General features: G+C 42.4%; 1 protein-coding gene across 1 annotated transcript; it reads left to right on the plus strand.

The window, feature by feature from the left end:
* Window positions 1-24,572: 24,572 nt before the first annotated feature.
* LOC143774690 (olfactory receptor 11L1-like) lies at window positions 24,573-25,505 on the plus strand. The gene has a single exon (XM_077262451.1). The coding sequence runs from the start codon at window positions 24,573-24,575 to the stop codon at window positions 25,503-25,505; it is 933 nt and encodes a 310-aa protein (XP_077118566.1).
* Window positions 25,506-25,916: the final 411 nt, after the last annotated feature.

The following is a 25,916-nucleotide window of genomic DNA, read 5'->3' on the forward strand; positions in this document are numbered from 1 at the left end:
AGGTGCGGATGTGGTGAATTGGTCCTCTGCGGCCGTTGATTCGTTTCAGGAGCTGAAACGTCGTTTTTTTTCGGCCCCTGTGTTGTGTCAGCCAGATGTTTCACTCCCTTTTCAGGTCGAGGTTGATGCTTCTGAGATTGGAGCGGGGGCTGTTTTGTCTCAGAGAAGTTCTGATGGCTCTGTGATGAAGCCATGTGCTTTCTTTTCTAGAAAGTTTTCGCCTGCTGAGTGTAATTATGATGTTAGCAATCGGGAGTTGTTGGCCATGAAGTGGGCATTCGAGGAGTGGGGACATTGGCTGGAGGGCGCCAAGCATCGCATGGTGGTCTTGACAGATCACAAGAATCTGACTTATCTCGAGTCTGCCAAGCGGTTGAACCCTAGACAGGCTCGATGGTCACTGTTTTTCTCCCGTTTCGATTTCATGGTTTCATACCTTCCGGGTTCTAAGAATGTGAAAGCTGATGCCCTTTCAAGGAGTTTTGTGCCTGATTCTCCGGGAGTTTCTGAGCCGGCCGGTATTCTCAAAGAGGGGGTAATTTTGTCTACCATCTCCCCTGATTTGCGGCGGGTTCTACAGGAGTTTCAGGCGGATAGACCTGACTGCTGTCCTGCAGAGAGACGGGTTGTCCCTGATAGATGGACTAGTAGGGTTATCTTGGAGGTTCATTGTTTGGTGTTGGCTGGTCATCCTGGAATTTTTGGTACCAGAGATTTGGTGACTAGGTCCTTTTGGTGGCCTTCCTTGTCGCGGGATGTGCGTTCTTTTGTGCAGTCCTGTGGGACTTGTGCTCGGGCGAAGCCCTTCTGTTCTCGTGCCAGTGGGTTACTTTTGCCCTTGCCGGTCCTGAAGAGGCCCTGGACGCATGTTTCCATGGATTTTATTTCAGATCTCCCTGTCTCTCAAAGGATGTCGGTCATCTGGGTGGTTTGTGATCGATTCTCTAAGATGGTCCATTTGGTACCCTTGCCTAAGTTGCCTTCATGCTCTGATTTGGTTCCGTTGTTTTTCCAGCATGTGGTTCGTTTGCAAGGCATTCCGGAGAAAATTGTGTCTGACAGAGGTTCCCAGCTTGTTTCGAGGTTTTGGCGGTCCTTTTATGCTAAGATGGGCATTGATTTGTCTTTTTCTTCGGCGTTCCATCCTCAGACAAATGGCCAAACTGAAAGAACCAATCAGACTTTGGAGACCTATCTAAGATGCTTTGTTTCTGCTGATCAGGATGATTGGGTGACCTTCTTGCCATTGGCTGAGTTCGCCCTTAATAATCGGGCCAGTTCGGCTACTTTGGTTTCTCCTTTTTATTGAAATTCTGGTTTCCATCCTCGTTTCTCTTCAGGGCAGGTTGAGCCTTCGGACTGTCCTGGTGTGGATTCTGTGGTGGACAGGTTGCAGCAAATTTGGACTCATGTGGTGGACAATTTGACATTGTCACAGGAGAAGGCTCAATGTTTTGCTAACCGCAGTCGCCGTGTTGGTCCTCGACTTTGTGTTGGAGATCTGGTTTGGTTGTCGTCTCGTTATGTTCCTATGAAGGTTTCTTCTCCTAAGTTTAAGCCTCGTTTTATTGGGCCTTATAAGATTTCTGAAATCCTCAATCCTGTGTCATTTCCTTTGAAACTTCCGGCTTCTTTTGCCATCCATAATGTGTTCCATAGGTCGTTGTTGCAGAGATACGTGGCACCTATGGTTCCTTCCATTGACCCTCCTGCTCCGGTGTTGGTCGAGGGAGAATTGGAGTATGTGGTGGAGAAGATTTTAGATTCTCGTATCTCCAGACGGAAACTTCAGTATCTGGTCAAATGGAAGGGCTATGGTCAGGAAGATAATTCCTGGGTTCTTGCCTCCGATGTCCATGCTGCCGATTTGGTTCGTGCCTTTCATTTGGCTCGTCCTGGTCGGCCGGGGGGTTCTGGTGAGGGTTCGGTGACCCCTCCTCAAGGGGGGGTACTGTTGTGAAGTCTGTTCTCGGACTCCCTCCTGTGGTCAGGAATGGTATTTCTGTGAGTTCTGTCCATGGGTTCCCTCTGGTGGCTGAAAGTGGAGCTGCTGGTCTGGAAGTGGATTCATCAGCTGCATCATTTAGGACTGGGCTGGTTCCTCTATTTAACTCTGCTCAGATCGTTACTTGATGCCAGCTGTCAATGTATCAGTACTGGTTCAGATCTCACTTGGATCTCCTGATGACCTGTCTACTCCAGCAGAAGCTAAGTCCCTGCTAAGCTCATTTGTTGTTCATTTGTGTGCTGAATATATTTCTGAGTACCTGTTAAGTTTCTGTCCAGCTTGCTATCTTGATATTGTCTCGCTAGCTGGAAGCTCTGGGTTGCAGAGTGGCTCCACCGCACCGTGAGTCGGTGCGGGGGTTTTTTGCCCACTCTGCGTGGCTTTTTGTAGTTTTTGTGCTGACCGCAAAGATCCCTTATCTATCTTCTGCCTATTTAGTAAGACTGGCCTCCTTTGCTGAAACCTGTCTCATTCCTGTGTTTGTGCCTTCCTCTTAACTCACAGTCAATATATGTGGGGGGCTGCTCTTTCCCTTTGGGGTATTTCTCTGAGGCAAGGTGAGGCTTTATTTCACTTTAGGGGTAGTTACCTCTCAGGCTGTGAAGAGTCATCTAGGCAGAGTAGGCACGATCCACGGCTAATTCTAGTGTGTGTGATAATAGTATTAGGGCTGCGGTCAGCAGAGCTCCCACTTCCCAGAGCTCATCCGATTTTTGCAGTTTGACTATCGGGTCATTCCAGGTGCTCCTAACCACCAGGTCCATAACAACATGCGTGATCAACATGCATTAATCTGGGATTGTCACTGTGCTAAAATGCAGATTAGTGGGCCTCACTAACCACCATCCACCTCATCAACCGCATCCTCTGATTCGTCCTCCTCATTCACCGTGGCAATTGTTGTCACACATGTCTCTGTCTGCAGAACCGCCACCAGTTAACCCCATACAGTTGGGGTGATTGAGAGCCTGTCAGCTGATATGGAAGTGTACATGCCTGTTGACTGATCTTACAAACCAAGCACACCCCATCTTTCTAAATCCACAGTAACATTTCTGCCTGCACCTCTCTCACAGTCCAACAGCTTGTCGTGTTCACCCTGCTCAACCTGTGTCAGCACAGCGGCGAGCCCTCGTTTGTGCAGTTGTGCTCATATTAAAGATTCTTTCCTCCTAAACATAGCAAAGGTAAGAGCTTGAACTTCACCATCTTCAATCTACTAATAATTACAACCTTTATTTATATATCACAAACACATTACGCATAGCTTTATAAGTCAGCAGTTCATATAAAACAGTCAAAACTTACAAAGTTTAAGATAATCAAACAATTAAAGTAAAAAAAAATATGACTCAGCTCTTCGGAGCTTAAAATGTACAATGAGGTGGGGGTGACACAAACTACAGGTGCTTATTTACAATAATGGGGGATCACAATCTAAATTCCCTATCAGTATGTCTTTGGAATGTTAGAGGAAACCCACGCAAACACGGAGAGAACATACAAACTCTTTGCAGATGTTGTCCTTAGTGGGGCTTGAACCCAGGACTCCAGTGCTGCAAGGCTGTTGTGCTATCCACTGCGCCACCATGCTGCCCCGTAAATAAAGGCTACATGAGGCTTTTAGGTACAGTTAAGTTTGATGTTGACTTATGTTCAGAGAAGTAGAGAATAGGCTATATATTTACACACGTGGTCAAAATTGTTGGTACCCCTCATTTAATTACAGAAAAACCCACAATGGTCACAGAAGTAACTTGAATCTGACAAAAGTAATAATAACTAAAAAAATCTATGATGGTAAACAAATGAAAGTCAGACATTGTTTTTCAATCATACTTCCACAGAATTAAAAAAAATAAAACTCATGATATAGGCCTGGACAGAAATGATGGCACCCCTGAAAATAATGTGACAACAGCGACATGTTAAATTGCGGTGTGTCCACTAACTAACATCACAGGTGTCTACAATCTTGGAATCAGTGAGTGGCCTGTATATAGGGCTACAGATCCTCACTTTGCTGTTTGGTGACCTGGTCTGTATCACACTCAACATGGACCAGAGGAAGCAAAGGAAAGAGCTGTCTCAGAAGATTAGAAAGAAAATTATAGACAAACATGTTAAAGGTAAAAGTAATAAGACCATCTCCAAGCAGCTTGATGTTTCTGTGACTACAATTGCACATACAGTATTTTTCGGACTATAAGACGCACCGGACTATAAGGCGCACCCAGGTTTTAGAAGTGGAAAAAAGGGAAAAAAATATTTGAAGCAAAAAAATGTGGTAAAATATTTAATAACATAAATAACATACTATTATATGTGGTGTTATTATATATAATAGTATGTTATTATGTTGGAAGCTGCGGGACCAGTGTGGTGTCTCTGAAGTACTATATGAAGATGCTGGAGGGTGAGTATAAGAATGGGGGCACAGGTCTTATATTGAAAGCACCACTCCAGCACTGCAAAATAACACTGGAGTGCTGCTTTAAAATCCCATGGGAGAACTATAACTCCCAGCTTGTCCTGCAGGTCCTATGACATGCTGGGAGTTATAGTTCACCAAAGGAGTGGCAGAGTGCTTTATTGTGTTTTGTAAAGACTAACCTCTTAATTGTGGCAGCCAGCCACACTGTGGTGAGGTAAAAGCTGGAGCATCCCATGACTGCACACACAGAGCCCTCCTTCTTGTTGCCTTTCCACAGCACAGGTTATAAGAGGAAGCCTGCAGATTCTAGTGGGGAGTCTGAAGGACCTGTGATGATGTCAGAAGAGGGAGGGCTCTGAGCTGCCATGTGATGCACCAGCCCGCCCACTTCTGACATCACACAGGTCCTCCTTATGCACCACAGCACTCAGCGTCCAGAACAGGCAGGCATGCAGCGATCCCCTGGCCCCTATTGTTGCCTCCTCCCCCGGACACACAGATCTCCCTAGCTGCTGCAGGAATCAGCGGCGCTGGGGAAACCATGTGTGTCGCTGCTTAAGTGCAGTATTCATTTGCTGCTCCCAGCTCACCATCAGCTGATCGGTGGGTGGGGAAGCAGCTAATAAATATTCACTGCACTGAATCATCGGGACCATGTGGTTTCCCCAGCACTGATTCCGGGCAGCGGGGACATCCTGAAGTGGGATAACAGTGCGATCCCACTCACTGCTGCCCCCCTCCCCACATCCTACATCCGTACCATAAGACGCACCCACACTTTCCTTCCAAATTTGGAGGGAAAAAAGTGCATCTTATGGTCAGAAAAATATGGTATTATTCAGAAATGTAAGATCCATGGGTCCATTGGACTGTAGCCAACCTCCCTGGACTTGGCCGCATTAATAAAATTGATGACGAATCAAAAAGACAGATAATGCAAATGTGTTAAATATGCTTATTTTGCATATTTATTTAATCAGGACTCTTTACCAGATGCGATACTCTTAACCCCTTCATGACCTTGAGATTTTCAGTTTTTCCGTGTTCGTTTTTCGCTCCCCTCCTTCCCAGAGCCATAACTTTTTTATTTTTCCATCAATATGCCATGTGAGGGCTTATTCTTTGCAAAACAAATTGTACTTTTGAACGACATCATTGGTTTTAGCATGAGTACTAGAAAACGGGAACAAAATTCCAAGTGCGGTGATGTTGCAAACAAAAATTGCAATCCCACACTTGTTTTTTGATTGGCTTTTTTGCTACCTTCACTAAATGCTAAAACTGACCTGCCAATATGATTCTTCAGGTCATTACGAGTTCATAGACACCTAACATGACTAGGTTATTTTTTATCTAAGTGGTGAAAAAAATTCCAAACTTTGCTAAAAAAAAAAAAAAAAAAAATGGGGTTTGATTTTTTTAATTGATTTATTTTGAATGGGGCGAAAGGGGGGTGATTTAAACTTTTATATTTTTTTATCTTTTTCACATTTTTTTAACTTTTTTTTAACATTTGCCACTCTTCAATACCCTCCATAGGAGGCTAGAAGCTGGCACAACGCGATCAGCTCTGCTACATAGCAGCGATCATCAGATCGCTGCTATGCAGCAGATTTGCAGGTGTGCTATAAGCGCCGACCACAGGGTGGCACTCACAGCTACCAGGGATCAGTAACCATAGAGGTCTCAATGACCTCTATGGTTACTCTGCAGAAGCATCGCTGTCCCCCGATCATGTGACGGGGGTCAGCAATGCGCTCATTTCCGGCCGCCCAGCCTGAAGCGCAGGTTAAATGCCGCTGTCAGTGGCATTTAACTAGTTAATAGCGGCAGGTGAATCGCAATTTCACCCGCCGCTATTGCGGGCACATGTCAGCTGTTCAAAACAGCTGACATGTCCCGGCTTTCATGCGGGCTCACCGCCGGAGCCCTGCATCAAAGAGGGCGATCTGACCTCGGACGTACCTCTGAGGGATCTGACCCGTCCGAGGTCAGAAAGGGGTTAAAGAAAAATATGATATTTTCATTAAAAATCTAGTGGTTTATTGGATTGTCCACGAAAAAATCCCTACATTTCAGGAAAACATAATGAAATAGTTACAAAGAGATTGTTCATTTGTCCATACCAAAGTTTGTTCCCCATCTTTCCTGAGAATCTGAAAGGCAAAAGGTGTCTGTCCCTGTCATGGAGTATGGTAGAAATCTTCATAAGCACAGCTACCAGCTGTTCATTCCATCTGTCTGGAGTCTGTAGAGAGTGAAGGAGAAAGCTCCAAGGTGACAACCCCCACGTGACTGCCACCACCCTCCTAAGAGCAGAGATTATATATATATATATATATATATATATATATATATATATATATATATATGTCCCATAGAGCACGTGTTCTCTCTATATGGTGTTAACTTTTACTCTGAGCACACAGAGATACAGGAACAGTACACGTAATATCAGTGAAGGGCAATGTGCTCAGTACAGAATTCAATAATTAATATTTAACAATTCCCCTTTTGAGGGTGACAGAAATTAATTGAAACCCTCAAAGTAAATATATATTGATAATAAGATCTTGTTTCTTTTATTCTTATCCTTTGGCAAAATAATTTAATGTTAATAATAATAATAATAATGTCATTCGTATTCAATAACATAATAATATGTAAATTCATGTTATGGTAAGCCGTGAACAATATTCATATAAAATATATAATTATACTTCCCTATACATAATTGAAGCATCAGGTCCAATCATAATCATGTGATGTCATCTGGTCTTCACCTTGATGTCTTCTTCTTGGTTCTTTTAAACAATCTTTATAATTCTTTTGAAAATAGATGATAGCATGTAGATATTGTAGAGACGGTGTGTCATGTGTCAATCAAAGTCCATAAATTCAAATGTTGATAAGAAAACAAAGTCCATAGATGAAATGTAGCTTTAATATCTGTGCAGTGTCACCTTTAGAGAACTGGACTTACACTGGCTCGCCTTGGCTATATCTGGAATCCTTCCATATCATCCGCACTGGTCTTGGAACAGATGTGACGTCTTTGGTCAGCACAGCAAGGGTTAAAATGACTCTTCCTTGTTAAACATAGCACCATAACCAGTTCTTAGTCCTAATCCACAGGACATAAGTCAGGGTTGTAGAGACTTGACAATTACCAGATTGTTCACCAGCTTTCTTCGAAGCTTTATAGGTGATAGGAAACCACTGGAACATGATAAAACATAATAACACAGTTCATCTTAGCATCATAGGATCATCATCCTCTCCAATTGTGGTTGTCAGTTTAGATACTGCAATCATATTTGTCAGTGATGGATACTGCAGTTGTGGTTGTCAGTGATGGATGCTGCAGTTGTGGTTGTCAGTAGTGATATGAATTGTAATTGACACGGTCTATTATTACTCAGAATTCATAGCATTGCTACCTTGTGGAACTTCTGGATAGTGGCTTTATCTACTTGTAACTTTTAAGAATCAATTGAATTTAGCAATATGAAAAGTATTTATTAACATAACTCCAGTATCTTGATTGAAGTCTTCAATCCCTATTCTATACAAAATCTGGTAATTTTCCTAACATATAATATCACAGTGTACCATAACAATCAATAATATCCATATAATAAATATCAGAATATTAATATGGAATTCATATTTGGAAAAATAAAATAACAATAAATTATAAAACATTATTAACCATATTCTTCATGTGATAGAACATTTTTATGTCATAGGTGTAATTACCTATTAATAAACTATATTTATTAGACCAGTAATATGTAACAATGTATAGCTATGAGCCAAAATAAGAATATATATGAATGAATGAATGAAAGAATTGTTGCATTTAACTCAGAATTGAAACATTTGTCCTAAAAATGAAGCCATGTGATCACTATATTTAATGAAGCAATACTCTTGTACTAGACATTCATTTATTAAATATTGAGATAAAAAATAAAAATTAAGAATTAAAATGAAGTAAGAATAGTAAGAATAAAAATGAAAAATGAAAAATAAAAATTAGAATAAAAACAAAAATAAGAATAAACGCCTTTATATGTTGATGACAAATGCAGAATAGAAATTATGCAACTTTGCATGCAATACCCTTCATTAGAGTAAAAAAAATATTTTTATAATACTTAATGTTATTTCTAGTGATGAGCGAAGGTGCTCGCCACTACTCGTTACTCGCCCGAGTATCACTATGCTCAGTGAACTCGGCGAGCAGCGAGCATTTCCGGGATTATTCGGCGGTAACTGTTGTGAATTGGACTTTTTGGCTCCCTCTTGTGGTCACTAGCGACATGACACTTTGAGCTTCTTTCTCTAGCTTGGTACCCACCTGGCTCGTTAGTCCAGGGGTGTTGCTATTTAAGCTTCCTGGATTTTCAGTCTGGTGCCTGGCATCGTTGTAATCAGTTCCTTTCTGTTTGCTCCTGTCTGCTGGTCCTGGTTCTTGCAAAATAAGCTAAGTCCTGCTTCCTTATTTTTTGGTTAATTGCATTTGCTCTTATTTTTGTCCAGCTTGTACCAAATGTGATTCCTGATATAGCTGGAAGCTCTAGGGGGCTGATATTCTCCCCCCGTGCCGTTAGACGGTTCGGGGGTTCTTGAATATTCAGCGTGGAAATTTTGATAGGATTTTTGCTGACCGTATAAGTTATCTTCCTATATTCTGCTATTAGTCAGTGGGCCTCTCTTTGCTAAAAAAAACCTAGTTCATCCTTGCGTTTGTCTTTTCTTCTTACCTCACCGTTATTATTTGTTGGGGGCTTGTATCCAACTTTTGGGGTCTTTTCTCTGGAGGCAAGAAAGGTCTATCTTTTCCCTTCTAGGGTTAGTTAGTTCTCCGGCTGGTGCGAGATGTCTAGAACCAACGTAGGTACGTTCCCCGGCTGCTGCTATTTGTGGTGCTAGGTTCAGGTATACGGTCAGCCTAGTTACCACTGCCCTATGAGCTGTTTTTTTGTGTTTGCAGACTTGGTTATAAATTCTGAGACCCTCTGCCATTGGGGTCATAACAGTATGCCAGGCCAAAGGTGAATGTTTAATGCATTGCAGAAGTGGGATAATAAGAAAAGAAATTCTGAGGTTTTTTTTTTTTTTTACTTTCTTCCTCCCCTTTACCTCAGAGTGGCTTGAGCTTGCTGCAGACATGAATGTCCAGACCTTGATTACTAGTGTGGATCAGCTTGCTGCTCGTGTGCAGGGTATTCAAGATTTTGTTACCAGTAGTCCTATGTCAGAACCTAAAATACCTATTCCTGAACTGTTTTCTGGAGACCGATTTAAGTTTAGGAATTTCAGGAATAATTGTAAATTGTTTCTATCTCTGAGACCCCGTTCGTCTGGAGACTCAGCTCAGCAAGTTAAAATTGTTATCTCTTTCTTGCGGGGCGACCCTCAGGATTGGGCTTTCTCGTTAGCGCCAGGAGATCCGGCATTGGCAAATATTGATGCGTTTTTTCTGGCGCTCGGGTTGCTTTACGAGGAACCCAATCTTGAAATTCAGGCAGAAAAAGCCTTGCTGGCTATCTCTCAGGGCCAGGATGAAGCTGAAGTGTATTGCCAAAAATTTCGGAAATGGTCCGTGCTTACTCAGTGGAATGAGTGTGCTCTGGCCGCAAATTTCAGAAATGGCCTTTCTGAAGCCATTAAGAATGTGATGGTGGGTTTCTCCATTCCTACAAGTCTAAATGATTCCATGGCGCTGGCTATTCAGATTGACCGGCGTTTGCGGGAGCGCAAAGCCGCTAATCCTCTGGTGGTGTTGTCTGAACAGACACCTGATTTAATGCAATGTGGTAGAATTCAGACTAGAAATGAACGGAAAAATCAAAGACGTCTGAATGGGTTGTGTTTTTACTGTGGTGATTCTACACATGTTATATCAGCATGCTCTAAACGCCTAACAAGGGTTGTTAGTCCTGTCGCCATTGGTAATCTGCAACCTAAATTTATTTTGTCTGTGACTTTAATTTGCTCATTGTCTTCCTACCCTGCTATGGCGTTTGTGGATTCAGGTGCTGCCCTGAGTCTTATGGATCTGTCATGTGCCAAGCGCTGTGGTTTTGTACTTGAGCCGTTGGTAAATCCTATCCCTCTTAGAGGTATTGATGCTACGCCATTGGCAGAAAATAAGCCGCAGTTTTGGACACAGGTAACCATGTGCATGACTCCTGAACATCGGGAGGTGATTCGTTTTCTTGTTCTGCATAAAATGCATGATTTGGTCGTTTTGGGTCTGCCATGGTTACAGACCCATAATCCAGTTTTGGATTGGAAGGCAATGTCAGTGTCAAGTTGGGGCTGTCAGGGAATTCATGGTGATTCCCCACCGGTGTCTATTGCTTCCTCTACTCCTTCGGAAGTTCCTGAGTATTTGTCTGATTATCAGGATGTTTTCAGCAAGTCCAGGTCCAGTGCTCTTCCTCCTCATAGGGATTGTGACTGCGCTATAGATTTGATTCCAGGTAGTAAAATTCCTAAGGGAAGATTATTTAATCTGTCTGTACCTGAGCATACCGCAATGCGTTCGTATATCAAGGAGTCTCTGGAGAAGGGGCATATCCGTCCATCCTCTTCCCCTCTTGGTGCGGGATTCTTTTTTGTGGCCAAGAAGGACGGATCTTTGAGACCTTGTATAGACTATCAGCTTCTGAAGAAAATCACTGTTAAATTTCAGTATCCTTTGCCTCTGTTGTCAGACTTGTTTGCCCGGATTAAGGGTGCCAAGTGGTTCACCAAGATAGATCTTCGTGGTGCGTACAACCTTGTGCGCATTAAGCAAGGAGATGAATGGAAAACTGCATTTAATACGCCCGAAGGTCATTTTGAGTACTTGGTGATGCCTTTTGGGCTCTCTAATGCTCCTTCAGTTTTTCAGTCCTTTATGCATGATATCTTCCGGAAGTATCTGGATAAATTTATGATTGTTTATCTGGATGATATTCTGTTTTTTTCTGATGATTGGGACTCTCATGTTAAGCAGGTCAGGACGGTGTTTCAGGTTTTGCGTGAGAATGCTTTGTTCGTTTAGGGCTCAAAGTGTCTCTTTGGAGTACAGAAGGTTCCCTTTTTGGGTTTTATTTTTTCCCCTTCTGCGGTGGAGATGGACCCAGTCAAGGTCCGAGCTATTCATGATTGGACTCAACCCATGTCAGTTAAGAGTCTTCAGAAGTTCTTGGGTTTTGCTAACTTCTACCGTCGTTTTATCGCTAACTTTTCTAGCGTTGTTAAACCTTTGACGGATATGACCAAGAAAGGTTCTGATGTTGCTAACTGGGCTCCTGCAGCCGTGGAAGCTTTCCAAGAGCTGAAGCGCCGGTTTACTTCGGCGCCTGTTTTGTGCCAGCCTGATGTCTCACTTCCCTTTCAGGTTGAAGTGGATGCTTCTGAGATCGGGGCAGGGGCCGTTTTGTCGCAGAGAGGCCCTGGTTGCTCTGTAATGAGACCATGTGCTTTTTTTTCTAGGAAGTTTTCGCCTGCTGAGCGGAACTATGATGTTGGCAATCGGGAGTTGTTGGCCATGAAGTGGGCATTTGAGGAGTGGCGTCATTGGCTCGAGGGTGCTAAGCATCGTGTGGTGGTCTTGACTGATCACAAGAATCTGATGTATCTCGAGTCTGCTAAACGCCTGAATCCTAGACAGGCCCGTTGGTCATTGTTTTTCTCCCGTTTTGACTTTGTGGTCTCGTACCTACCAGGTTCAAAGAATGTGAAGGCTGATGCTCTTTCAAGGAGCTTTGTGCCTGACTCTCCTGAAGTTTCAGAGCCAGCTGGTATTCTTAAAGAGGGAGTAATCTTGTCAGCCATTTCTCCGGATTTGCGACGTGTGTTGCAGAGATTTCGGGCTGGTAGACCTGACTCTTGTCCACCTGACAGACTGTTTGTTCCTGATAAATGGACCAGCAGAGTCATTTCCGAGGTTCATTCCTCGGTGTTGGCAGGGCATCCGGGAATTTTTGGCACCAGAGATTTGGTGGCTAGGTCCTTTTGGTGGCCTTCCTTGTCACGGGATGTGCGGTCATTTGTGCAGTCCTGTGGGACTTGTGCTCGAGCTAAGCCTTGCTGTTCTCGTGCCAGCGGGTTGCTCTTGCCTTTACCTGTCCCAAAGAGGCCTTGGACACACATTTCCATGGACTTCATTTCAGATCTTCCGGTGTCTCAGGGCATGTCTGTCATCTGGGTGGTATGTGATCGCTTTTCCAAGATGGTCCATTTGGTGTCCTTGCCTAAGCTGCCTTCCTCTTCCGATCTGGTTCCTTTATTCTTTCAGAATGTGGTTCACTTGCACGGCATTCCTGAGAATATCGTGTCTGACAGAGGATCCCAGTTTGTTTCCAGGTTCTGGCGATCCTTTTGTGCTAGGATGGGCATTGATTTGTCATTTTCGTCTGCCTTTCATCCTCAGACTAATGGCCAAACGGAGCGAACAAATCAGACTCTGGAGGCTTATTTGAGGTGTTTTGTTTCTGCAGATCAGGATGATTGGGGGACCTTCTTGCCATTGGCTGAGTTTGCCCTTAATAATCGGGCTAGTTCCGCTACTTTGGTTTCGCCATTTTTCTGCAACTCTGGTTTTCATCCTCATTTTTCCTCAGGACATGTTGAGCCCTCTGACTGTCCTGGGGTAGATTCTGTGGTGGATAGGTTGCAGCGGATCTGGAATCATGTGGTGGACAACCTAAAGTTGTCACAGGAGAAGGCTCAGCGTTTTGCCAACCGCCGCCGCGGTGTGGGTCCCCGACTTCGTGTTGGGGATTTGGTGTGGCTGTCTTCTCGGTTTGTTCCTATGAAGGTCTCCTCTCCTAAATTTAAGCCTCGCTTCATCGGTCCTTATAAGATTTTGGAAATCCTTAATCCAGTGTCCTTTCGCTTGGATCTTCCGGTGTCGTTTGACATTCACAACGTGTTCCATAGGTCTTTGTTGCGGCGCTACTTTGTGCCTGTGGTTCCTTCTGTTGAGCCTCCTGCTCCGGTGTTGGTTGAGGGCGAGTTGGAGTACGTGGTGGAGAAGATCTTGGATTCTCGTCTCTCCAGACGGAGGCTTCAGTATCTGGTCAAGTGGAAGGGCTATGGTCAGGAGGATAATTCCTGGGTGGTCGCCTCTGATGTTCATGCGGCCGATTTAGTTCGTGCCTTTTACGCTGCTCATCCTGATCATCCTGGTGGTCTTGGTGAGGGTTCGGTGACCCCTCCTTAAGGGGGGGGTACTGTTGTGAATTGGACTTTTTGGCTCCCTCTTGTGGTCACTAGCGACATGACACTTTGAGCTTCTTTCTCTAGCTTGGTACCCACCTGGCTCGTTAGTCCAGGGGTGTTGCTATTTATGCTTCCTGGATTTTCAGTCTGGTGCCTGGCATCGTTGTAATCAGTTCCTTTCTGTTTGCTCCTGTCTGCTGGTCCTGGTTCTTGCAAAATAAGCTAAGTCCTGCTTCCTTATTTTTTGGTTAATTGCATTTTCTCTTATTTTTGTCCAGCTTGTACCAAATGTGATTCCTGATATAGCTGGAAGCTCTAGGGGGCTGATATTCTCCCCCCGTGCCGTTAGACGGTTCGGGGGTTCTTGAATATTCAGCGTGGAAATTTTGATAGGATTTTTGCTGACCGTATAAGTTATCTTCCTATATTCTGCTATTAGTCAGTGGGCCTCTCTTTGCTAAAAAAAACCTAGTTCATCCTTGCGTTTGTCTTTTCTTCTTACCTCACCGTTATTATTTGTTGGGGGCTTGTATCCAACTTTTGGGGTCTTTTCTCTGGAGGCAAGAAAGGTCTATCTTTTCCCTTCTAGGGTTAGTTAGTTCTCCGGCTGGCGCGAGACGTCTAGAACCAACGTAGGTACGTTCCCCGGCTGCTGCTATTTGTGGTGCTAGGTTCCGGTATACGGTCAGCCTAGTTACCACTGCCCTATGAGCTGGTTTTTTGTGTTTGCAGACTTGGATATAAATTATGAGACCCTCTGCCATTGGGGTCATAACAGGTAACTGGTGTCTCCACCCAGCAATTTTGGTGGACTTTAGAGACACAATCACAGTGCAGGGATTGTCTGCCAGGCCATGAAATGCCGCAGCCATCTTTGTTGTGTTCGTGCAGTGATTGGCTTGGCTGCACAGCATCATCCTGAGTATAAGAGACCTGGCGCCGCCCTGCTCGCCACATTCTGTTCCTGTTTCAACGAGAGTAGGGAGAGCTGGTGCCGAGATAGGGTCAGAATCGTGGGTTTTAGAGTTAGTGTAGGCCTGCAACTCTTACATCCACAACGCCTGAGAAACCAACAGTCCTTTTTAAGGCTAACTTGTGGGTCCTGATATTGCAGCGCTAGGCAGGCAGAGCACAGCATATCCACATCAGTGCAAGGGCAGCAGGCACTGTATGTGTGTCCATTGCTCCCACTGCATCCCTCCCAAAGCTGCATAACTGTCTGCAGCTGCAGCTTCTTTACTATATATCTAGTTGGATTTTTTTTTCCAAAAATTTACCCCCAAAAAACAAAAAATATACAGTCTATTCTGTCAGACTGAGGCCTGCTGAGAAATCAAAGTTTGTCAGGCATACGTAGCATAGTTGTGTGTGCTAGCCTTGTGCCACTTTTTTTCTGTGTGTTTTAAATTCACCGAAAAAGGCCTCATATATCTGCGTGCTCCAACTTTGGTCATTGTAGGCCGGAGGACCCTTTTTTTGCTGTCTGAGACTCTAATCCTATCCAGCACTATTTAGCTTCCAAATATTCAAAAAGGCCACATATTTGCCAGTATGGTATTTCCGTGACAGCCCTCATATATTTGCGTGCTCCAAGTTTGGTCATTGTAGGCCGGTGTATCACTTTTTTTGCTGTCTGATAGTCTAATTCTATACAGCACTATTTGGTATATAAAAAAGGCCACATATTTGCCAGTGTGGTATTTCCGTGAGATTCCTCATATAGCTGTGTGCCCCAAGTTTGATCATTGTAGGCCGGTGTACCACAAAATATTAAATATGACTCTCATAGCACCACAACTTCATTCACCAATGCTATACAACATATATTTGTATTTTAATTTAACTATTTGTTTGAATATCACTTTACTTTATGTGGGCGACAAAATTTTTGTCTTGCCAAAATCTGACCATTCTGTGTCCATTAACTGATCAATATTTCTGCATTGATGCCAACTTATTTATTTTTTTTGGTAGATACATAAACACCTACTGTTTGTTTGGAAAGGTGCACAATCACAAGCAGAAAATTTGGGGATTATTTTAATAACAATAATTTTAATCTTAAATTCACTTATTATTATGATTGTAGTGCAATGAACCTTTCGGATTTTAAATTCGAAAACCGACTGCTAGCAACAGTATATTAGCAGCTAGCTCTTGCCCTCCACCGCACATGAAACGTAACATACCGTATGGTGAGCTAATAAGAATTAAACTGAATTGTTCAGACTTGGTCAGGTTTGAATCAGAAAAAGAAAAGGTATGCAATAGAATATCTAATAGAGGATATCCTGATTGGACACTAAGCAAAGTGAAGGCGCGTATAGAGTAGACAGGGATACTTTATTACATAAAGAGAAACAATCCAGATAATAATGCTTCATGTATAACATTTACAATGGAATATAGTCCTCAATATAAAGACATAGTGGACATAATAAAGAAATATTTACCCGTATTAAATCAAGATAGCAAAGTAAAAAATGTTATTTCCAACCATATTTGGTACACAGCAAGGAAAGCACCCACATTAGGATCCATCCTATCACCCAGCCTATAAAAGACAAAACGACACTAAAAACAAAGGTTAAAAAACATGGCAAAATTGACGGGGTTTATTAGATGTTGGGCACAACGCTGTCTGGTATGTGGGTTTATTAATAAAGCAAACTCATTTCAATCATATCAAAATCACAAACATTTTGACATCAGAGACTTCATAAAGTGCAATGACATGTGTCGTATATCCGATAGAATGCACTGTGTGCAAGTTGCGGTATGTCGGGTGCACTACGTGTACATTGAAAAGCAGGATACGCAGGCACCTGTCAGATGCGAGCAATTCATCAGCGCTTTCATCTTCTTCAGTATCCAAACACTTTGCCAGTGTGCACAGGGGTGGTACAGCTACATTTTTATTCTGTGCTATAGAAAAAGTCTACAAACCACCAAGGGGTGGGGATCATAGAAGAAAATTGTTAAATAGAGAATCTTTTGGATTTTTACTTTAAAGACTAGAATATGGCTTAAATTCAAGACAAGACTTAATATTCCAATATTAGTAAAATATTAGTGAAAAACTTTTGGGATATGTCTTATTAGTTTTTGTAATTATACTTTGCAGTTTTTAATTTTAAGGTATAAGTGCTATTTTTTTGGTTGGTTTTTCTTTGCCTTTTTGTATGGTTTAAATCTTGTAATACCTAATGTTGCAGCTATTTGCTGGTGTTGTTTGAGAAATAATTAGCATAATTGGAATCAGTTGTGATGTTCTCATGGTAGGAGCCATAAAATCTGTTTAGTTCCAGTTCAGACAGGCCATGATTAAGACTTTGGTCGAAATGCGTCGGAATAACGCTGCTATACTTTGAAAGTTTGCGTGACATGCTGTGAAATATTCTGATGTTTCATATTTTGGAGTGGTGTACCATATTTTTAATGAAGAAATAAATAAAGACTGGTTTTAACTTCAATCCTGCTGGATTCAACTTACTTTTTTCTGTGGATCGTTTGCTCAAACCTTTCAGTGCAGGAATAGATGAGGAGTAGCCTACATTCAGGTGAGCTGACTAAGTGTGTGTTTTTTTTCATTTATTTTTTTAACCTAAACCACATTTCGGAGGGTTTCAGCTTTCAAAAGAATAATTTATACAACCAGTGGATGAATTTAACGTCAGGTTATAAGCTTTTATTTGCATAACATGGATAAGCGACAGAACTTCCGTCAGGGAGTGTAGGAAAGTGAGCTATATGTGAGTAAGTTTGGTTTCAGTAATAAAAGTATGTTCATGCCACCAAGCAGTCCAGCAGTGATAGAGGCCTTTATAGAAGCAGTAACTACAGATGCTGAAAATTTGAGTTTATCAATTGTAAAAAAGTTCAAAAATCCCAACATTAGGAAGGAAGAATTTGAGGCTTTGAATGAGCTTGCCCATGATGACACAATAGTTATAAAAAGCTGATAAAGGTTGGGGCCGTGGTCATCATGGTCAAGGATATATATGATAATCTGTGCAAACTGTAAAGCGCTGCGGAATATGTTAGCGCTATATAAAAATATAAAAATAAAGATTATTCTTATTATTATTATTGTTATTATTATTATATATGTTAATGAAATAAAACGACAGTTTGAGGATGAACAGGTCTATAAAAGATTGTACTATGATCCTAAACTTCAAGTGAATTGAGAAATCAGTACAATTATATATTCTGCCTTAGAAGGAAAGATGTTGTGAATTTGCTTTTTGGCTCCCTCTAGTGGCTACTAGTGATTTGACTCTGGGTATGTCAGTCATTCCTTTTATGCTCACCTGGGTCGTTAGGTCAGGGGTGTTGCTATATAAGCTCCCTGGACCTTCAGTTCAATGCCTGGCAACGTTGATATCAGAGCTAATCTGTAGTGCTCTTGTCTACTGATCCTGGTTCCTGCTTGATTAAGCTAAGTCTGCTTTTTGCTTTTTGCTATTCGTTTTTGTTTGCATTTTTGTCCAGCTTGTATATAATCTGTATCCTGACCTTGCTGGAAGCTCTAGGGCGGCTGGTGTTCTCCCCCCGGGCCGTTAGACGGTTCGGGGGTTCTTGAATCTCCAGCGTGGATTTTTTGATAGGGTTTTTGTTGACCATATAAGTTATCTTACTATATTCTGCTATTAGTGAGTGGGCCTCTCTTTGCTAAACCTAGTTCATCTCTGTGTTTGTCATTTCCTCTTACCTCACCGTTATTATTTGTGGGGGGCTTGTATCCTACTTTTGGGGTCTTTTCTCTGGAGGCAAGAGAGGTCTTTGTTTTCCTCTTCTAGGGGTAGTTAGCTCTCCGGCTGGCGCGAGACATCTAGCGACCAACGTAGGCATGTTCCCCGGCTACTTCTAGGGTTGGCGTTAGGAGTAGATATATGGTCAACCCAGTTACCACTGCCCTATGAGCTGGATTTTTGTACTTTGCAGACTTGCTGATATCTCTGAGACCCTCGCCATTGGGGTCATAACAGAAAGATAATTGATAAAGATATGTATAATTTTCTGTTGAACCTTCTGCCACATACACCTGTAATATATGCTTTACCGAAAGTGCACAAATGCATCAAAAGTCTTCCAGGGCGCCCATTGTGGCTGGATCTGATTCGGTATTCAGTTGCATTTTGGTTTTCCTTGATAGGGTCTTAAATAGTGGTGAGCGAATATACTCACTACTCGAGATTTCGGATGACCTCTGAGTATTTTTTTAGTGCTCGGAGATTTAGTTTTCATTGCTGCAGCTGAATGATTTACATCTGTTAGCCAGCATAAGTACATGTGGGGGTTGCTTGGTTGCTAGGGAATCACCACATGTAATCAAGTTTGCTAACAGATATAAATCATTCAGCTGAGGTGAGGAAAACTAAATCTCTGAGCACTAAAATATACTCGGAGGTCACCCGAGAGTGCTCAGGAAATCACGAGTAATGAGTATATTCGATCATCACTTTTCTTAAATCTGTTGGCACAAGGGACAAAGTCTTTTATTAAGGACATTACGGATTTCTTGGTCAAAGATAAAGGAATGAAAGTGGGGGAACAGGATCTGTTGGTGTCATTTTGGACGGCCTCACTCTGGGATTCTGGGAGTCTTCTTATAGCCTCATTGTGGAGCCATTCTCTGTCACTTTTACTCAGACCCTTGGCCGAGTGTGTGTGACCCTGTTGTGCCTGTGCTTTGTGCCTGTGCTTTGTGCTTGTCTGGTTCAGATCTGGTTCTGTCCCCGTTTAGAGTTCCATCTGTCTCTTTTGTACTGCGCTGTGTTCTCTGTGTATGACTACTTGCTTACGTTCTGACTATTCTCTGCTCGCCTCTTCTGTACTGTGCCGCCCTCTCCATGTATCACCCTCATTGTTAGGTCTAGCGGAATGCACCAAATAATTAGAAAGATAACGTAAGGTGCGTTCGCAGCCCGGGGTCCACCGTGCAGAGATGGAACTTGCTGCTAAGTAATGACGGACTATATCGCAGTACAATATGGATTCACACATGGGTTAACTTCACCCAGTATGAAGAAAGCGAACCCTTTTGTGTCACAGAGCCACGGTACCGCACAAAGAGCGCAAGCAAGGAGTCCCTCCCGTCCACTCCCGTCTTACCCGCTATCTCTCAGATAACTCTCTTGTCGACCCTCTTCAATCTGGCTTCCGCTCTTTACACTCTACTGAAACTGCCCTCACCAACGTCTCTAATTACCTACTAATAGCTAAATCTAATGGTCACTACTCCATGCTAATTCTCTTGGATCTCTCCGCAGCATTCGATACTGTGGATCATCAGCTCCTCCATTGGCCTCAAGGACAACATTCTCTCCTGGTTCTCCTCCTATTTCTCTGACCGATCCTTCACTGTATGTTTTGCTGGTTCCTCCTCCTCTCACCTTCCCCTTACTGTTGGGGTTCCTCAAGGATCGGTCCTAGGCCCCCTCCTCTTCTCTTTGTATACCGCCCCTATTGGACAAACAATCAGTAGATTTGGTTTCCAGTACCATCTCTATGCTAACGACACCCAATTATAAACCTCTTCTCCTGTTATCACGCCGACCTTTTTAGAAAACACCAGTGATTGTCTTACCGCTGTCTCTAACATCATGTCCTCCCTCCATCTGAAACTGAACCTGTCAAAAACGGAACTCCTCGTGTTCTCTCCCTCTACTAACCTACCTTTGCCTGACATTGCCATCTCCGTGTGCGGTTCCACCATTACTCCATAGCAACATGCCCGCTGCCTTGGGGTCATCCTTGATTCTGAGCGTTTATTCACCCCCCACATCCGATCACTGGCTTGCTCTTCTTATCTGCATCTCAAAAACATTTCTAGAATTCGCCCTTTTTTTACTTTCGACTCTGCAAAAACTCTTACTGTCTCACTTATTCATTCTCGACTGGACTATTGTAATTCTCTACTAATCGGCCTCCCTCTTACCAAACTCTCCCCGCTCCAATCTGTCCTGAATGCTGCAGCCAAGATCATATTCCTCACCAACCGTAACACCGATGCCTCTACCTTGTACCAGTCATTACACTGGCTACCCATCCACTCCAGAATCCAGTACAAAACTACTACCCTCATCCACAAAGCACTCCATGGCTCAGCACCACCCTACATCTCCTCTCTGGTATCAGTCTACCACCCTACCTGTGCCCTCCGCTCCGCTAATGACCTCAGGTTAGCATCCTCAATAATCAGAACCTCCCACTCCCGTCTCTAAGACTTTACACATGCTGCGCCGATTCTTTGGAATGCACTACATAGGTTAATACGATTAATCCCCAATCCCCAGTTTTAAGCGTGCCCTAAAAACTCATTTATTCAGACTGGCCTACCGCCTCAACGCATTAACCTAACTATCCCTGTTTGGCCCATTAAAAAAAAACAAAAAAAAACTATAATCAGGTTCCTTGCATCATGTTCTCATACGCTTTATGCAGTTAATAGCCCTCTGTGTCTGTACTGTTACATACTTAGTCTGATAACCGGTTCATGCAGCTTTACATGAACACTCGATCCTTACACTATGGCTGGTCCAAATAACTAAAGCAATTGTTACCATCCACCTCTCGTGTCTCCCCTTTTTCCTCATAGTTTGTAAGCTTGCGAGCAGCAGGGCCCTCACTCCTCCTGGTATCTGTTTTGAACTGTGATTTCTGTTATGCTGTAATGTCTATTGTCTGTACAAGTTCCCTCTATAATTTGTAAAGCACTGCGGAATATGTTGGCGCTATATAAATAAAAATTATTATTATTATTATTATTATTATTATTATTATTATTATTATAAGGTGCAGGAGCCGAGGAAGAAGTGGAGGACAAACTGGCGCCTGGCATGGAAGACTCATCAGATGAGGGAGACCTTGATCAAATTTCTGTTGTGCAAGGATGGAGGGAGAGGGCAGAGGAGGGAAGCATGATTCTCACCTCGCCGCCACCAAAACAACAAGGAGGTGGTCCTCCTGGATGTGCAAGACACGAGTGCCTTCTTGCTGCACTACCTGCAACATGACCCTCGGATTGTCACAATCCGAAGTAATGCCGACTCCTGGGTTGCCACACTCTTAGATCCCCGGTACAAATGTAAATTTGGCGAAAAAATTCCTGTCATAGAAAGGGATTCACGCATGCAGGAGTATCAGCAGAGACTGTTACAGAATCTTACATCTGCTTTTCCACAAAACACCAGTGGTGCATTTAGTGAATCTCTGAGTTCTAACTTGCCAACTGTGGGACTGTCGAGTCATCACTCAAACCATAACAGTAACATCATATCTGGTTGGAACAGCAATTGTTTCCAATCGTTTCCACAATTTTTAGACCATCCTTTGCAAGGCCACAGGAGACAAGAAGTCTGATGCATAGCCAATGCCTAGAGAGGATGGTACAGGAGTATCTCCAAGTTAACATCGATGCCATGACTGTTGAACTAGACCCTTGCTCATTTTGTGCTTCCAATCTGGAAAAATGGCCTGAGCTCACCACTCATGCCTTGAAGATCTTGTCGTGCCCCGCAGCCAGCTTTCTCTCTGAACGTGTGTTCAGCACTGCTGGTGGTGTGCTGACAGATTAGCGCACGTGGCTGTCCAGTGAGAATGTAGACAGACTAATGTTCATCAAGATGAAAAAATCCTGGATCCGCAAGGACTTTTCTACCCCTGTGTCATCTTGAGGAGACTAAAAGCTTGATGATTTTTGAAAATCACCTCACCAACCATTTTAAGAAACTCTGGGGAAATTGATGTCACTTAAGTGGAGACTGTGGCCCAATTTTTGGAAAAAATAGAGACTCTTTTTGGAGTCCTCTTGCTGTGTTTTACATGACATTGGCATCGTCAATTCCAGGTGGTTGGGGTCGCTCTCCCACCTTTTAACCTTTAGAAACTACATACACTGTGGCTTGGGGTAACACAGATGGTTGAGTCTGCAAAGCTATTTACTCATACTATGGCCTGGGATTCACAGGTCTGCTTCAAAGCTTCAGTGTCTGGTAGTCAGCAGAATACCCCACCCATGAAGCAAGCTATACCATCTGTAGATCTAATGACCATTTTTAACTGCACCTAGCCCAGGAAATCCTTTTGGGCCTCGTTGCAGTTTCTGCTACTCAGCAGAGTACCCCAGCCATGAAGCAAGCTACATGACCTGTTAATCTAATTACTAATTTTTAACTGCATCTAGCCCAGGCAATACTTTGGGCCTAGTAGCAGTGTCTGCTACTCAGCAGAGTACCCCACCCATTAAGCAAGCTACACTGCCTTCTTCCTTTCTCAATCTAACCCCTCGGCTCTGGGATGTCTGCTCTCCCTCCAGCTCTCTCCTTCTCACAGGTGGACTTCCGCGTGTGTTCACACTGTGGCAAATCTTTTGGCCCCAGGCATAAGAAGTCATCGAGGTAATGGATAATATGTGCCCCCTTAGAAACGTCCATGATGACCTATTCGAGAAAGCAACTAATCGCCTCAAATAGTGAGCAGGATATGGAGCATCCCATGGGCAAACAGCGATCTATGTAGTATGCTCCTTCACAGAAGCAGCCCAATAGGCGGACACTATTTGGAGGCATAGGTAGTAACCGGAATGCTCCCTCAATGTCTGTTTTGGCCATTAGGGTGCCTCTTCCCAACTTCTTGACCCACCTGATTGCCTCATCAAAGGAGGTACAGTACATAGTACTGTACTTGGTTCCACGTTGATGTTACCATTTACTGACCTGCCCCTTGGATATGACAAATGGTGGATTAGTCTGAATGTATTGGGTTCCTTTTTTGGCATGACTCCCAATGGGGATACCACTATGTCTTCTAAGGAAAGTGTTCTGAATGGACCCGCCGCTATTCTACCTAAAGAGATTTATTTTTTAATTTTTTTTTGTCACTCATGACGTCTGGGTGTTGGTAGGCTGATTTTAGATTTTTACTCCTGCCTTTCTTGATTTTAGAAGGGCATGACATGCCTATATCTGTGTCTCCTTTTCATTTTACTCCTCCACCTCTGGACTGTATGTACTTGTGACTTTTCCATGTGTTTGTTGTGTCTTCACAGCAGTTTGTCAGCATTTGGACACATTTTAAGGTGTTTTCTATGTGTTTGTGTTTGCCTGCCATTGGTTTCAGTGAGGTTCGAAGGTGTTCATCGAACATTCGACAAACATCCGTCGAACACGCCCCAATTCGACAAACCAAACTCGAACACTAGGGGGGTGGCTCAACACTACTTCCGACACGTGCCTCCTCAACTCTTTAAAACAAAAGTTACATTTAAATGTTATTTATGATAAACTTTATAACACATTTGATTTGGATTTTCTTACAAACAAGCCGTTAATTATAATTTTTTATTTGTATTTGGAAAGAATAAAATAAAGAGAACTCATGAGACCGAGGCAAAAAAATCTCCCAAGACTCGCGTCACCTGGCACCTTGCCTTTTAATACTATATAAATATCTGGCCATAAAGCCATTGTGGTTCATATAAATCTTGTGTGAAAGCCACATAACGTGACGGTGAGGATCACTTTTTCCTCTGGGACATTTCTACACAAGATAACTAATATTCATAGATTCTGCAGTAGATTTCCTGATGAATAATGAGAAATATCAGCTGTAAGTATTAGCAGGAAATCTCCAGATATGATCCAGACTAATAACAGCGGAAGATTCTTTTTAATTGTGTGATTTGAAAAAATAAGTAAATGTCATTTTATTTTGTAATTGAAAATTGTATGAAGCTTCACACTTGACATATAATTCTGCTCTGATTGTTCCTATTCTTGACCTTTTACAGATACTTTCGCATTTTTCTAACCAATATACACAACATTGTATAATATCCTTTATTGTTTTCATATTTCTCATCTTAAAAATTGCATCATTTCATAGCGTGTTCATCCTGAAATGCTGGAAAACAATTTGACAGCGGTCACTGAGCTTTTCATATTAGGATTTCAAGGCAGCCAAGGTTTCAGAATTTCACTGTTCTGTCTTTTCTTGGTGGTTTACTGTGGGACAATATGTGGGAATCTCCTGATCATCACCCTGGTGTCCACCAGCAAGAACCTCCACACTCCAATGTACTTCTTCATCTCACAACTGTCCGTCAGTGACATCTTGGTTATCACAGATATCGTCCCCTACTTGCTCCACATCCTACTGAATAATGGGGGGAGCATTAGTCTTATTGAATGCATCACTCAGTTTTATTTTTTAGGCGCCTCTGAATCATCTGAATGTTTTCTTCTCGGTATGATGTCTTATGACCGATATGTGGCCATCTGTAATCCTCTGCGTTACTCCAGCATCATGACAAATAGACATTGTGGAATATTATCTATTACATGTTGGCTGTTTGGATTTTCTCTTGTTTTAATTCATTTAATAAAAACTGGAACACTCAATTTTTGTGGTTCAAACATCATTGACCATTTATTTTGTGACATTGTCCCCTTGCTAGGACTTTCCTGTTCGGACATCTCCATTATTCACTTGGAAATTTATCTTTTGTCCATTCTAATTGTAATTATCCCATCCACAATCAATGTAATATCCTATGTGTATATTGTGTTAGCAGTGCTAAAGATCCCATCCAGTACTGGTAGACAGAAAGCCTTCTCCACCTGTAGCTCCCACCTCACTGTTGTCTCCATATTCTACGGGACCATGTTAAGTACTTATATAGTCCCAACAAAAGGCCGATCACAAACCATGAGCAAGATCCTATCTCTGCTATACACTGTGTTTACTCCTTTAGTTAACCCCATTATATACAGTCTAAGAAATAGAGACATTCGGAAAGCCGTACAAAGAACATTTGATAAACTCATGATATAGTGCACATCAAAATGGACGATATATATTATCAAGAAGACTAATAGATGATAGATGAAAGATAATAGATGATAGAGAGATAGACAATAGATACATGATAGATAATAGATAAATAAATAGATAGATGATAGAAAGATAGAAATATATCTATTAGATAGATAATAGAAAGATGATAGATAGATAATTAATAGGTAGATATAGATAATAAATGAGAGATAGACAATAGATAGTAAGATAGATAACAGAAAATTAAAGAAAATTTGGCAGCACTGCAAAAAAAAAGGGTGCAATAAAACCAGTTAAGGTGATGTCCAAACATCCAAAATAGAAAATCAGAAAAAAAACAGGCAGCACTCCAAAAATCAAAGTGAAAAAAAGTGGCTTAATTAAAAATATATCAAAAAAGGTTTTGAT

This window comes from Ranitomeya variabilis, chromosome 5 (genome assembly GCF_051348905.1).
Source record: "Ranitomeya variabilis isolate aRanVar5 chromosome 5, aRanVar5.hap1, whole genome shotgun sequence".
NCBI lineage: Eukaryota > Metazoa > Chordata > Amphibia > Anura > Dendrobatidae > Ranitomeya > Ranitomeya variabilis.

What these genes read in the sequence shown, in the direction of transcription:
- LOC143774690 (XM_077262451.1), top strand. Translation starts at nt 24,573, where the DNA reads ATGCTGGAAAACAATTTGACAGCGGTCACTGAGCTTTTCATATTAGGA.